Source organism: Opisthorchis viverrini (genome assembly GCF_000715545.1).
Source record: "Opisthorchis viverrini unplaced genomic scaffold opera_v5_188, whole genome shotgun sequence".
NCBI classification, from domain to species: Eukaryota; Metazoa; Platyhelminthes; class Trematoda; order Opisthorchiida; family Opisthorchiidae; genus Opisthorchis; species Opisthorchis viverrini.
Genome location: NW_008751842.1, coordinates 647483 through 663250, shown reverse-complemented (window position 1 = coordinate 663250; position 15768 = coordinate 647483). Strand labels below are relative to the sequence as shown.

At 42.8% G+C, this 15768-nt stretch overlaps 1 protein-coding gene across 1 annotated transcript in view; it reads right to left on the bottom strand.

Moving 5' to 3' along the window:
* The window catches only part of T265_14386 (hypothetical protein), a gene marked incomplete at both ends in the record, with an annotated part of 37545 nt that overhangs the window by 2076 nt on the left and 19701 nt on the right, over positions 1 to 15768 (bottom strand). The window contains 7 exons of the mRNA XM_009173413.1: positions 809 to 1013; positions 3695 to 3973; positions 5245 to 5311; positions 6668 to 6793; positions 9183 to 9579; positions 10906 to 11267; positions 14057 to 14195. Coding sequence (XP_009171677.1) covers positions 809 to 1013; positions 3695 to 3973; positions 5245 to 5311; positions 6668 to 6793; positions 9183 to 9579; positions 10906 to 11267; positions 14057 to 14195 — 1575 coding nt within the window. The remainder of the gene's footprint in view (positions 1 to 808; positions 1014 to 3694; positions 3974 to 5244; positions 5312 to 6667; positions 6794 to 9182; positions 9580 to 10905; positions 11268 to 14056; positions 14196 to 15768) is intronic.

Below are 15768 nucleotides of genomic sequence, written 5' to 3'. Positions count from 1 at the left end.
TGGAGCGCACCGCAGCATTGTAAACTCGACCCTTGACAGAGAAGCTGATGTCACGCCTACGCCACAGGTGACGTAGGTTCGCAAAAGCTGCTCTGGCCTTCCCAATTCGGATGGAAATATCATCTATAGACCGACCACCGGGACTGATACAGCTGCCCAGGAAACGAATTTGTCTACTATATGATGGAATGGAGATAATGCACAACCAAACCAAGGTAACTTCCAGCCTCTTCACCACAGATATCATCGCTGAAATACCAACGATCTCGGAGAGAATTCTTATAGGGGAACACGGACCAAGTTCACTCCCTAGAATGAACAAATTTGCCCAAATCGTCCACGCAAATTCTCAAACTGAAACAGAACAGCAACCTTATATGATCCATGAAAAGCATAACTTCGTGTGTCTCAGACACCAAGTTCCACACGAACAAACCTGGGGTCAATTTGCTCTCTGTTTCATCTTCCCGATCAAAAATTAGGAAAGACCGGACAAGAGTGACGTGCATGGCAGCTAAGATTGTAGCGGAGCCGGAGTAGTTTTGTCAATGTAATCCCCACTGATTAGTACCAGCCGCTTCTATGTAATGTCGAGAAGATGCCGGGTCATAGCTTTTGACTGCCGCGTGACTTTAGGAATATGAATGAAAATCGCGTTGTGGAGCGTGTTGTGATGCTTTGTGCTCGGTGCGTGATGATTGGCGATATTCCAGCAACAATTTCGCTTTGTTCTGAGCTTATCAGGGAAGCAGTTCATGTACTTGTTAGAGCTATTGGAAAGGACCAAATATAACGGGAATTAGCTTACTTTGTCCAATTCGTTTGCAAGTATGTGGAAGTCTTTCTTTGCTATTGGCCACCGTTCATCTTCAAAGGCTTGAATTATCACATCTTTGTACTGATACCAACAAATTTGAGTCTGCCAAGGAAGACCTTGTTTTATTTCCGCCCTTTCAACAAGGCTTTTGACACCATCCTCACTCAGATATCGAGCAACAACTTCCATTAACTTCCTGTAGAGATAAAGTTGCAAAATTCAGTTTTACTCTTGTACAGCTCATAAGGTGTGCAAGTAAACGAAAGAATGCTATCATATAAAGCAAATTTCTTCTTAATATGATGTCACATTATCTGCATCTGGAATGGTAGAGACGAACCTTATCCCGGTGGGTACACATAACGCGAATTAGTGTGGCTGTTTCCTCAAGGAATTCATGTGCTTCGATTGTTCACAGCTAAGCAGTCCAAGGACTTACCTGATGTGTTCGGAATTAGCCTTTTCTGCTGTACAAATTGACCGAACATATGATTGAACATGAGTAAGTCCCCAGAGTTGAAAACGTGGAGATTGTTCTATATCATAGGTGAAGCAACCTATTTTTCCAATAAATATCGGACGATCACACACATCTTGTGCGATTCGTCCAGTGCTTAGTACAGTGGACTGTGTCACATGACCAACATAATGCATCCATTTACGTCGTTCTCACGGTACTGGAATTTTCAATCAGGTTGTCTAGATGGTTCACCCAATCATAAAGGTAATGAACAATAACTGAACACTGTTTTGAATTGCCACAGGTGGGACAACGGCTTGAATAAGTCTGTGTAGGAACTCAAGTAAACCTGATGGGAATGCTAGTTTTACTGGACGCAATACGACCACGCCAACCTTCACTTATCAAGCAAGTGCTCCCACTGATCAAGGAGGTTCGTCCTTTCGTTTAAGGACAGCGCACCTGAGTTCATACTCAAAATCACCTATCCAACAATGCCCGAGTTCATGCGTCTTCTGCACAAGTTGATTTGGTTGCTTTGACCCATATTTCAATTCAATAGGGGTCTGAGTGTTTACAAACAGTTAATCAAATAGTTTCCGACATGTGCGTAGGACTGGATGGTCATCATGCCACTAATTTCCAGTTTGAAAGGTGGTAATAGTCTATCTTTTCAATGACTGTCATTTGTATTGGGACACTTTAAGATGCATCTTAGGCTATTTTGGAAGTTCACCGAGACAACTTGTGGAAAGAAAAGACGCTGTAACCACCATCATATTAGGTTTCACAAAACAAAGTTCGTCCATATGTGCAAGCCTGTTAAGATTGGGGATGCATATCAGGGTGGTGAAATCAGAACCCATTTCCAGCAGGAACAGCCAAAGACTTGTAGCGACCCAGTCACCCACATACTTGACTGTTCAACTCACAGTCGCTCACTGGATCGCGAGGCTTGTCTTTTTTCTCATACGCACAAACACGTCGCATTAAGCTGACACATCGGACATCGATTGTCTGCACAGCCTAGTCAGCGTAGCAACCACTCATGTGCAGACGCGCCCACATACACGCACTGGGACCTACATAAACGCAAACCGAACCCAGTCAAGACACACTGGGTCGTTACAACTACTCCCCCTCCAGCGAAAGAGAAAAATAGGTGCGGAAGACATCCAACAGCATCGAGTGAGCATGGTCGAATCGGTAGTCCGAAGTGGGAAAGGTACCGATGTGTGAGTGAGTATGGCGAAGTATCTTTGAACGTTGACATTATAGACAAAGTCTTGTCCATGAACGTATGTCTTTGTTCATATTCGCCATAAGAAACGTCGAATAAAGAGTTTCAGAGATGAGAGTCCGTCGGGGGTTGAAATGTAATGTAGAACATGAAAAAAAACTTGCCAGCGCATTGCTGATGGAGCGAGTGGATGCATGAAGTAGTTCCAGAATGATGGAAGATGGACAGACGCGGCATCGATATTTGGCTGAGGTAATAGGGGGGTTGGTGACTGAGCCGTAGGAGTGTCAGACATGAGTAGAAATATGAATATATGGGAGTCCAAATGAATAATTGTCAGGATTTACCTGAGTTCAGTCACGTCAGGCTCACCAGTTATTAGTGCACAGGTGACGATAGCCATAATACAAATCAGAAGGGGAATGTGCACTAATAAAAGCTTTTAGTATTTCTGCGACACGTATAAAAATAAATACAATGTGAAATGGGAGCAAGTCAAAAAGGGAACTTATCGGATGCGAGAGTCCCTTGGTGGAAGTCCGGACGGCGGGAACGTGTTTTTCTCCGCAGTTAGACTGCTACACGTACTCCATGGTTGTCCGTGGACTTGTGGAGAGGTTGACGTCCTGCTCCCTGCGCGCGCGCGAGTCTGTGTGTCTTGACTGGGTTTGGTTTCTCTTTATGTAGGTCCCAGTGCGTAAACGTGGGCGCGTCGGCACATGATTGGTCGCTACGCTGACTAGGCGGTGCAGACAATCGATGTCCGATGAGTCAGCTTAATGCGACGTGTTTGTGCGTATGAGAAAAAAGACAAGCCTCGCGATCCAGTGAGCGACTGTGAGTTGAACAGTCAAGTATGTGGGTGACTGGGTCGCTACAGCCTATCAGTGCCACTTGTAAGCCCCTTAGGTCACTTCCAAATGCAACAGATACTCGACACGACTGGGTCGCTACAGCCTATCAGTGCCACACCCTTAGGGCACTTTCAAATGCAACAGATACTCGACATCAACTGGATACCCAAAGTTAATTTGATGGGTGGCTGTAAACTCCGAAATTAACTCACGAAGTTCCAGATTGAATGTGGTTTACTTTGAGCCCCTATATCATCCTGAGTTTTGATTGGACAATATACAATGACCGGTGAAAACGTTCCGCGAAAATTCACGACACGTACCTTTCAATTCGCGCAAGCGCTGCCGTCAAGGCTTTTTCATATGAATTGTAGTCGACTGCAAGTGGGTTGAACACCTGAACCGATTCCGATTCCGACCGCTTTGACGGTGAAATGAACGCGACCGGCAAGGTTTCCAGTAACACATTTGAAATGATGTTGTGCCTCAGAGAAGGGATATATGAAGGACGAAGTGGTACGGCGACGGGAGTGAGAAGATCGATCAAGCGAAGTTTCAGTGGTCGCAGACCATATCGTGCCATCCAGCTGGATATATCAATTCTGGGGTAAATTGGAGCAGATGAGTTAAAATACTAGAAAAAATTTCGATTGACTTTTCTGTACTCACTATAAAGAGGACTTGAGAAGGATACGCAGTCACTCAGTCAACTATGAGCCAACAAACCGACACCATTGACCACTAAAACCTCCCCGCATTGTGAGTCTTTGCCATTCAAGTAGAACGCAGTGAAACTCTTCGGCTGAGAGGAATGTGAACTGGCCACTCATGCACACTCCAAACATTTGAATTCTTTGTACAGGTTGTTGCCTTTAATCTCCAGTCACTTTTTAGAATCTTCAAATCTTATCTTAGTTTCCCGTAAGCACACTGCATACCTAGTAAGCTATCGAATTCCGGCCGCACATTTGTAGTCAGCTAATATCACTGCCCACAGCGAGAAGGTTAGTATAAAAAAGGAGACGAAAATATCTCCCTGATCAATCAGCAAACCAGATCGAAAAATACTCGGACTTCCCAACCTTGAATTCATGACGTAAAGTTTTTATATACAGATGTGCATAATCAAATATCATCTTAAAAACACACTAGTTTCTTCTCGAAAAATCATCCAATACCTTGTAGTTCGTGGACGGTAAACTGGGAAAAGTGAGTAAAGTTCACGCACAGCATGCGTATATCGCAAGCCTGGTGGAGTTTTTGCCGACTGTAACTTCCAATCCACAGCCATGACTGGTTGGGTGCTAGTGAAACCTTTCTTGAAAGCTTCTTGTGTGTAAGACCACAGCCAACGGTCCCCAGTTGTTCCATCAAGTAGTATTATAGGACAGATGGTCGATAACCTCACGTTGTCAGCAAAAACTGTGTGCAACGCTCCTGAACGATTATTTCTGACCAACGGTGGAAATTTTTCAAAACAGTTTGTAAGTACATTGCTTTCACAAATGGTTGGCACAACCCTTCATAGCTTGGTTTTCAAAAGCGATTTTTTCACAAGCAAATGACTGGATTAATGGTACCTTGTTGTATCCAATAAGTTGTTGCTTGAGCTTGGTCCAGTTTACCGGTAGGTTAACGCAGAATTCCTTAGACGTGCCATTATGACGCCTTTTATCAAGTTCTAGAATCACTCTTAGAATCATTCTCCATATGTTACTGACTTTTGAACCTATATTTTGTGCTTTGCGCGTTCAAATGTTGAAGCCCAGTGAAATATATGCTCTGCTATCTGGTATCAAAACATTATGATACGTGCACTCCTGCCTCTATATCCCAGTTACACTCTATAAAGTAAATTCATTTTGGGACTCACGGTTTTTCCTTTTCATTTGACTCAGGGTCCTTAACTTGACGACCACCTTGTTTTCCTCGAAGGTTCTCTATAGCAATATAAGATATCCATTGATAATTACAGAATATGCATTTTTAGGGGAATCACCTGCGCTATTAGTCAGGAATCTAGTTACCAAATCCAACGTGTATTATTGGTCAAATAAAGCTTTATTGGTCCTGAATGTGTTAAAATGGAAGAGATTTAGACATTTCAAGGTCTGTTTACTCGATATATGTTTCTCCTAACCCAGCTGTGATACGCTACTCTTTAGCGCTTTTAGTGAAACGTGACGGCTTCCTCTCCAATAGGATTGCCATTCTTCCCGTACCAATATGAGCGCTTCTCTTATGCGACAGAAACTGCTCGTTTTTTAGGTTATAAATGAAGCACTGCAAATGTAACACGCACCAAACGGTACCGGTAAAGGGGGACAACTAAATATGTTGAACTGGGATCCAAGACTTTCAATGTTCGCACTACAATTTGAGGCACTTCACATATTAGCATTCAATGTCTAGGCAGCAGGTGTTTCAAAATTCCTGGAGAAAGCTGAGTCACTTTTGAGTTCTTTTCCAAAATCTTGTTTGTCCTTACGTGCGCAGACCTTCAGGATAACTATGTCACCTGAATCTCGCCTGAATTCCGCTGGTACTCAACAACTGATCTAGCAGTCCTAATGATTGTGTAGCTGATTATGGTGTGCTTGGCTGATGTTCTGATGTTAGAGTCCATGAAATAAAATGGGCATGCGTTCATATCCGTTTTTACCCATAGCTTGGTTGCCTAAAGTACAAACCGCCGTTTGGCGATTCTTAGGTATGATAGGTGCCTGGTTCATATTGTTTGTTATTCTTTCAGTGTAAGAAGTTGCCTACAACGCTAACCTCCTTACAAAGGACTTCTTGACATGGTCACTTCACCTTCGAATTTTAAACCTGTTTGCTTCGAACTAATCTATTGTGGAGGGAAACAAAGAACTAACGAACTTTACGAAGGATGTCCATCGCAAACGAGTGCTCTTCATTTCCTTTTGTAGTAAACGAATAACAGCAATCATATCGAAATACAGGAATGTGTTATACGTTTGATTAAGACACCTTCGACACAGGTGATTTTGCGTTCAATATATGTGATGACACTTCCATGAAAGTTGACAGTTTTGGAGGATGGATGGTGGAGGTCGGATGTCCTAAAACTTTCACGGACTGAGTGGAGCAGAAACACTAAGCCAACGAGTCATGAAAGTGAAGGTGATGATGTTAGATCTGGATATTTGATGTCGTACTTCAGCATGCCTCAGGAGTAATGAGGTCCAAGACGGTTCACGATATTACATTGCTCTCAAAACACTCACAAAGTAATAGGTATGACGAATGCATTGAATACAAAACCACAAAATTACCTTTTGAGTGACTGGCTTCTTTTAGCTCCAATTTATCAAGAATATCCTTCGTTCGGAACAGGGTTACGTGCTCTTTACCTTCGTAGTCAGAGTGAAGCTTTCTCGTGGATGTAACATTTGTTCCCGCTTTAAAGGTTTAGAAGAATGTGTAGGACAAAAGAACGAAATGTGCCTCTATTACATTGGAAAAGTAAATCAACCGGATGGTAAGGACAATGAGGATAATGTATACGGATCGGAGTAGAGATAGCAAAATTGAACTCGGAAACAGACACCTCCAGATGAGACAATAAAGTGAATAACCTCTCTCCACAAAAGATCTCGCACGTAATCACAGCTCTGAATACGCTAGGCTAGTAGGCTTACTTTTAGGCGCCATTCTGATGGAAATGGTATACACTATCAGCTTAAATGTATCCCAAAAAGTGTCAATTTTTCATCTTCATTGTCCAGGGTCTAAGGTGCAACCTGAGTTTTCTAATTTATTTTCCCACTGGAGTGCTCGTCATCATAAAATGCAGTAGCCCGGACATATCATATTAGATTTTCTGGCGTCCTAACTACACGCATCGAACTGGGACTTCTCCTTAGACACTGTGTAGCAGAAAACCACTGTGTTTGGCACAAACAGTTTTGGCGGCTAAAAGAAAATATAAGCCACAGTTGTGGTTTTTACTTTCTCTAATGTAGGCCGCGCCACCTCTGGGTCTATTTTGGTAGAAATTTTAATATTTCATACTATTGACGCTCTCCTTGTCTAATTTTCGTTGTCCATTGTTCCGGCAAAACAGATTTTATAAGCCAGTCACCTTCAGAGTGAATATTGGTCCATTCTACTTGCAGTAAGCGTCTCGTCGACTATATTCCATAAGGTAAACTGATCCTAGGCATCATCACTTCATCATCAAGTGTCATCAATGAAGTAGAGCTCTTAAGATCGCCATGGGAGGTCATACGAGTGCTTCAGCTGCTTTTGTGAAAATAAATTAGGCTGACCTATCTAAATCAACCAACCGAACTACTCCAAAGAACTTTTTGAGACTCTGGTTATCTGATAGGCTACATCAAGTTCAATGAAGCCTGTAATATAGAAGCATTTTACAGTTCATGTCAATACGCGTTTCACGTTACCAAACTCAACATAGAATCTCTGACCCAGTGCTGCTGGTACGGATATGTGTCAGTCTTCTGAGTGATGCAAAGGATGGACGGCCACAAATATGGGGTATTCATGTAAAACAGCTATCAATCAAGTGGCTTATTATCCACCAGAATGAGCGAAGGGCTGTTGAATCACTAAGAAATTTGCAAACCAAATGACAATCATATATTTGTATTTGTACATAATATTGGTGGTTGATCAAACTATCGTTGAGCTCTTTGCTGGGTTTGGAAATTAGCTGTCAAGCGTTTCGTCACCAATAAAAGTGATGTCACCTTGGTTAACCACCAGTTAAAGCACTCGAGCTGCAAATATTCCAATACTTCGGTAAATTTTTGCGCATATATATATATATATATATATGTGATGAATCGTAAAAGCCTCAGAGTATTCACCAGCCGATCTTGGTCCCTCAGGTCTGTATGAGCATCAAGGACTTGGTTGTATGCCGCACCATAATCGGCTCCGACGGAATCTTCTTACTACGTACAGGCGTCTAGTAGCCTTACAGCTGTTGACGGGCAAACCCAATTAGAATGTCAGGCATTCAGATAAGATACCCGATGTCAGTGATCCAAGCGAAAAAATTATATAAGTGGACACAAAAGATAGGTTATTTCGAAAATGTGTAACCAAAATTGTGCTGTTGTTATGTATTCTGACATAGTTTTCGGTTATGCATTAGTGAAAGTATGTTGAGTCAGATGTGTTGCCAATTCCTCAAAGGAACTCAAAACAGTAGTTACTACATTACGAGTTATCTAATTCGGAGCTTGTCTTGGTATTTTCATGAGATAAATCAATAGGAGTAAGATATGGGGCTCCTCAGTGTAACGATCGAAATCCATTCTTCTCCACACATGTGCAGGATTGGTTTGATGACGCTTCTTTTAGTAAGTAAAACGGTAAAATATGGATCGATGTTTTAAAGGTGTGGAAAGCCTTACAACTGAAACTAAAACAAGTTTATTACATAGAAGCTCGTTGGTTAGCTCGTTGATCGCATTCCACAACCAAATGATCAGGTTGTACCTGTTTTAAACCAATTTTAATGCCTTATTCCCCATCTAATAGTTGTGTTTTCTCAAAAAGACGTTAGCATGACCATATGCTCACAAACATTTTTACCGACTACAATGGGAATAATTGCACAATTCTGGCGTACCAAGCAACACCCCATGATTTCAGTGATAGGTCATAGAAGACAAAACACCGGAAGCATTTCTAATCCCATTTGTTCTTTAGGCTTGTGCGTCAAGCTGGTGACACCACAAAGAACAATAGATGTGAAGCAACTAAATAAGCCCAAGCTAACGTACAATTTCATGTTTGTAGAAAACGTTTAAATCCTACCTTTATTTTCCTGTCGCGGCATTTTCCTCCACTGTGCAGGTTTGATCTTTTCCGGTTCGGTCTGCCCCCTCTCTATCTGCCTGCTAGATCCAGCCATTTCACTATCATCAGCAACATTCGTACCTGGACTGTCAAATTTCATGGTATCCGGTTTTGGACTGTTCTTTCGCGGACTGCTTGGTTTTGCAATTTTCCAAACACGTTGACCGACTCGGGGTAGCAGCTCACTTTCATCGGACTTCTTCAATCGACTGGGCTCGGATGTTCGTTTGCGTTTTCTCTGAATCAACGCTGACTCCTTAGCCAAGCGCCTGCACTCATCCCGCAACTCAGCCATTCTCTCTAAACTTCGCAATCCCAGTCTGTACTCTGTGCGAAGAAGCCTGATATCTTCACTCTATTGAAAAGATGATAGGAGTAAGTCTAGCGGTAGATCCAGTTAACGGATCCGAGCAACATTCATACCAGCTAGCCTTACTGCTAGCACACGGTTGATTTTACAAACCCAGGGACAGGAGCCTTTCTACGGGTGAATAAGTAGGAGTAAATCACTCTCCCATTCATCAGCGCTTGCTTAGGCTTCCCAAGAGAGAATCAGTTACCACCTTTTCAGCATCAGAAAATGGAAGTTTGACAAACGAAGACCACAATATTAAGCCACTCAGCAATTTTCTGAAAAATGCACTAGCATAGTGCACAAGAAGTCACTGAAAAACACGCCATGTTTTCCGAATTCCTCGGACGCTGTAATATCCAAGACAGTCACGATTGGAGCTGACCCCTAACTTACGACAGAGCATCACTCAAAGTAGTTCGAGCAACAACTGCAACTCATAAAAGTACTTACGAAGTGACTATCAACTACATTTTGGCTGTACCGGCTGCGTAGAGCCTCCCACAGTCGCTTGACAGAATCGCTGGCAAATGGAACCTGATGTTGAATGTATCTAGATTAAATCCTTGTGCGCCGCATGACCGACTCACCAAGTAACACTATAGTGTACATTTTTAAACGGAACACAGATGCANCGGAAGAACTCACAGATGCAAGAGCGTCGCTTCATTGGTGCTATTGTTCTTATACTTTACGAGGTAATGGAACTGTTGAAAATCAATATCAGGAGTGACTGCTAGATTTTAAACTGATGCTAAATCAACCGAAAAGTTTGAACGCAACTCATGGTGTATTAATGATTAAGAATTCACTGTGAAATAGTGTCATCACCAAGTAAAGGAAACAACGGCAGCCACATCTATTATTACATAATTGCTCAACCAGTGGGAATAATTCTCGATTTAGAATTGCTTCGAAAAAACTTCACCATTGGTAGGTGCAAGGCACATATGACCTGAGTGTAGAATACGAAACAACGGTCGGTTTGATCGCATCTAGCCGAAGCTATCAGGTTCACTTTTACCAGCATGTGGAAGTTGGTCTGTCTCCCAGTTAAGGGGCCAACCAGATAACAAGTAGTGTGAGTTTGTTTATTTATGAGTTTAATGAATGTTCTTAAGAATTTAAAAAAATATTTTAAGTTGGGGTTACATTATTGGGGCAGTTACACAAAAAAACTGCATAACGTAGGTCTGATGAAAGCGCCTTCTAGCATAACTGGAGTACACGAAGTTATGAAATTGGAATACGCAAGGTCAAGCTTCAGAACTTCAAGGAGTACTAACATAATATCATGAGTGCGCAAACCGATTAGATCAGAAAACTCACCTCCCACTGATCAGCTGTTTCCGGCGCTTTTTTTGTTAGTGTAAAGTATTGGAATCTGCCTCCAGATTCTTTGGCTAGATCGAGCAGAAACTGGTTTGCTTCGGGATCTTGACAATTGAAACTGATGGCGTGAATAGGAATACGACTTTGTAAGTGCATTTTGAGAAGAATGGTTCTGGGGGCTTGATCAGGACGACCGTCAGTTAGTAAATAGATGCCTTCAATCTGTGTATCAGAGAGCGCAAACTGCAGAGCTGCCAGTGTATTGGTCGAACCGCCACATGTGAGATTTTTCGCCCAGTTGGCTGCTGACTTGAAGGAATAAATTAACAAGTTGCAACTACAGGCTTTCAGTAGGGCTACTTTTTAAGGTAATATCATACAAAAATACTTGTAGACTATTCGCCAAAGACATAACCCCTGGTATGCGTGTCCATATGTCTGGCCCCACCGGAAGCTACCGACTTGTGCTGTTCGGCCTTCATTGATGCGGTGGTCCAGAGGGCTGCACTAGGAGTAAGCCAGTGCCCCATGAATTAGATGAGCTAATAAGGAGCAGCCCGACGAAGAACAGCACGCACCGTATTGCAAGAAATCATATTGTGATACAGTCTGGGTTGAAGGCGTACTGTCCGTTGCGGTAGGACTATGGGAAAAGTTGACCTTCATGTGGTCGACCATTTCACATATGAAGGAAGAATGGTTTTTGAAAGCAAAGCCCTCAGAACTGCGTTCCCCGATCCATATCTTTGTTTGGATGCTTTTAGGTTAAATCATCGTCCCTTTGGATAACGCTGTCAGGCTAATCGGGTTACAGGAAGGGGGCTTCAAAATAGCTCAGCAACCACTGTCTCAAGGCTAGAAGTTTTAAGCCAGAAGCTAGAAAAAGATTAACCAAACAAGGCCCTGTGTCTCCTTACTGCTTTATGAGTTGTAATTGTTGACCAGGGGCTCGAAATGGATACCTTAATTAAACATCTTCCTTCGGCCTGGGTGACCTGGAAGTATCAGTTGCCCCTGAAGGTTTTCATTCACCGAACTTCTCCCGTACTTCTTTCAAAAAAATCTTCCTTATCCACTAAGGTGATAAACACCTAACCCAGACTTTCTCATCTAAGGTTCTGTACAGTTAATTCAAAGAGAGCAAAACCTCAATAAATTTGGCGCTTCATCTCTACATTAAGCTATCAGGGTCCGTAATCTGCGCTATCTTGGGTGACAGACATTGTTACTTGTAGTTTGCTTTCACTTTCACCTGATGTGTGTTGTGTCCTCCAAACACACATGACTCTAAGTGGGTCAGTTATCTCAAACCGCTCCCGTTTCGCTGTTTGTGTGTCCGATGACACTGCTGTAACTGCTCTTTGTTGCTATGGTTTGGGGGGTGTAAACGTTCCCAGTGCTGGAGGAGTTTACAGTAAGTAAGTAAATAGTCTCTTCACAAGTCACCGAGACAACTCGACTGAAGTAAATGCAATTCGACGCGCTAAACAATGTTTATTTGTCGTGTTATCGTTAAACGACAGCTTAGAAGCTGAGAATTCTAGCTTCTATCGGGACCTGTCACGACTGCTTCCGACAGCAAGAATTACAGATAATGTGGTCCTAGCAGGCAGTAGGGAATTATAGGTTGGCTGCTTAATCTCTAAAGGTGCCCATCTTAATAGCCGATTTGCAGTTGATGTATACTGCACAGATAATGCGGGTCGAATTCTTCAGTTATGTACACAAAGTCATTTGTTCCTACTCAGCACAAAATTTCAGCATATGTTCTCTCTATGTGCTACTAAGAGACCTCTAACTGCGAACCGGCCGTGTGCCCAGATGGACAGTCTGACAGTCAGTTTTCTCTGCGCAGCTCCGAAATCTTTCATTTTTCTGGGCTACAAAAATTGACTCTGACCGTGGCTTTTCACGGGTACGCATATCACGTCACTCACTCCGGGACTAGGCCCGTTGCCCCAAAGCCATTCAGCTAATACTTATATCTCAGAACTGAGTTGACTAAAGTGGTTTCAGAAATAAAATAGCGTCGTGATAATAGTAATCGACCGGAGGACGATTGGAAATAGGTGAAAGTTTCTGAAACCTTTTTTCTGGGATAGCCTGCACACCCAAAACCACACTGACTACTGCCGCGATTAGCAGATTTGACTGATGCTAAGAGGACTGCGTAAAGAATAAACGACTATGGTTGCGCATTTAAAGTCATCAAACGTTCAATTGCGAAGAGCTTGAGGGTGAATGGCGAATCCTGCTGATTAGCAATGACCTAGGTGATGGGGAAAGATTTCACCAAATGAAATGGCCAAACCCTGGCTGACTTAGCCCAGTCCGTTAGTCCCAAGAAGGTGCATGTTAGCGCAACTATTTTCAAACAGGATGAACGCGTGGGTCATTCACGGGAACGTATATCTAGAAGTTGAGCTGAACACTTTCAAGAGTAGTCCATCTGGATCCGACCACGAAGAACGAGAATAACTCTAGCAGAACACCGACAAATTCTCCATCGGTATCACAAGTCCAACGCAACAGCGCATCACGTTCAAATGTGCTGCACCATTTTTTGAAGAAGGCTGTAGATCTCTTGTGAATAGTCTGAAGGCCTTACATAAAAATACCTGTAATGCGGATAGGGTCCACACAGGGTATAGAGCCTCAGCTATGATTACAACCTCCAAAGTTATGCAAGAACATTATGAAAAGCCACTTAAACGTCGTTCGAGCGGAAATAACCACAAAGAGGCTGCACGATATTAAGCTATGTGGATCGACCCATCGTCCATTCAGTCAGATTTGTCAGGCTGAAGTTCAGATTTCCTCCTGACAGAGGTTACGTTCGTTTCGATACGAAGCTGAACTTCGCTATTTTCTACAGTGACCAAAATGGCTGCTTTATTGACCAAACTTATTACTTGTGAAGTATCCTAAACGTTTCCAGCACCCCACGGTCAATTGTACCCTCCTTCTGGCTCACCTGGTGGGTGTGGTCCAAGAGCTTCCGTCAACTGACTGAAGCACACTTTGTGCAACTTGCGAAATCTACAGTTGCAAATTAATTTGGTCCTAACGAGTAAAAGTGTGTTGGACAACTATACTGCAATGTCCTGAATAATGCACTGAAGTGTAAAAAATCTTTCAGGTGCAGCACCCTTTCGGTACTGAACTGCCACACCACCAAAAGGAAGCACGAGGGCTGGGATACTGTTAGGCTGGTCAAGCCTAGACAGGGAAAGTCGAGAGGCAGAGGTCGGGTTCGAACCACGGACCTTCCGGTCAGTAAATTCGTGCTTTAACCACCGAGGTATAAGGTAGCAGTTAAGCAATACAATCAGTTGAAAAATATCATAGACGAGAAATTTAACTGGAATTCAGTTGGGACTTTACTCTCATGTTTCCTTCGGGTAATACAGGAGCGAAGCACCGAAAGGGTTTTACAGCTGACATCAATCATTTTTCAGATTTTATTTTAAGAAAAAGTAATTTTGACGGAGACTCAGGGACTCTATCCAGTTACTGGGCCAGAGCGAATCCGGTCGTGGAGTGTCGAAGAGTTTTAGGCAACGCTATAAGTAATGTGTTCTGTCTAGACAGTATACTGTGATCTCCTAAATACCTTACCAAATGAGGAATGAAGCAGCCTTTATGCAACAACTTCGGTTAAAACACATCATAGATAAGACATCCAGATAGAATTTATTTGAGTTCTGGATAATAACAAGCTATTTTTATGTATTTCAGCATTGGTTGTCACCTTTGGATTTTGTCGGCCACCATAGGCCTTGACAGTGTTTGGTATCGAAAGGAATACCTCTGGTCTCTTGTGTCTCACGAAGGCTCTATCTATCCATTCTGGTGAACACCTGCATGTCTAGGGTAACCTACCTCCCAAATTAATCGTCAAATGGTAACAGACAAGACTGTGGTGTTTTGAGTTTTAAAGATGCCGCTTGAAGTTTCTCAAGTTTCCCAAACACTTGGGAAACGAAATCACCCCAGGGAGTTTGCTTACAGGCATTGAGTTCACTGAGTTCACTATGCTAGAACCATAACGCTTAGAAAGACAGGTTACGCTGAAAAACAGCTCATAATTCCGAGCGATTTAACATCCGATTCACATGAAAATGTGAAATGAGGAATGGCTGTAGTAAGACCAAAACCTCAGGCTTGCAGATGGACTGATCGATTAAGTAAATAAGTTCATCTGTCACAGTAGCCGCATAAACTCTGCGGACTGGCGAAAGAAGGAATAATTTCTGGAACTGAGAATGATAGGACACTGTTTGCCATCCTACGATGTTTCTCGTGCTGAGCGTACACTACTGAGGTAGGATTTTCACTAACATATGGATCAGAGGAGTGACTGCTGCGTGCAGCATTTCTTCGAAGTTTCTTCGCGTATGGTTACGGATGTCCCTCAAATCTCACGGGTCTAGTAGGAAAATCGGTCAGTGGTGCTGAAGTTAACCAGACTGCTTTAGGAAAAGTAATCCTCCCTCGATGGATCAACTGACCACACTCCATGTTACTCACGTTAAGCTGTGTTTCATATGTCAGGAGACAGTTTGATTGACAGGACCCGACTAGCCAAGCCATGTGGTGGATAGAGACAAGACAATAGTAGTCAGTCTGTGACTCTGCAAAAAACATCAGGATGACTACCAGAAAAAAACAGTCGGATTGGAGACCGTCATCTTCCCGGTAGAGGATCTTGGGTTAAATGATGCCGACGGTTAGTGATACTGATAGATATGGCCTGGTTATAGAGACACGGGCGGTCCAGCACCACAGCTGTTGCCTTCGATGCCTCTTGTTTTACTGGGAAAATAGAACAACTGAACCAAAGCGAAGTGGTTGGTTAGC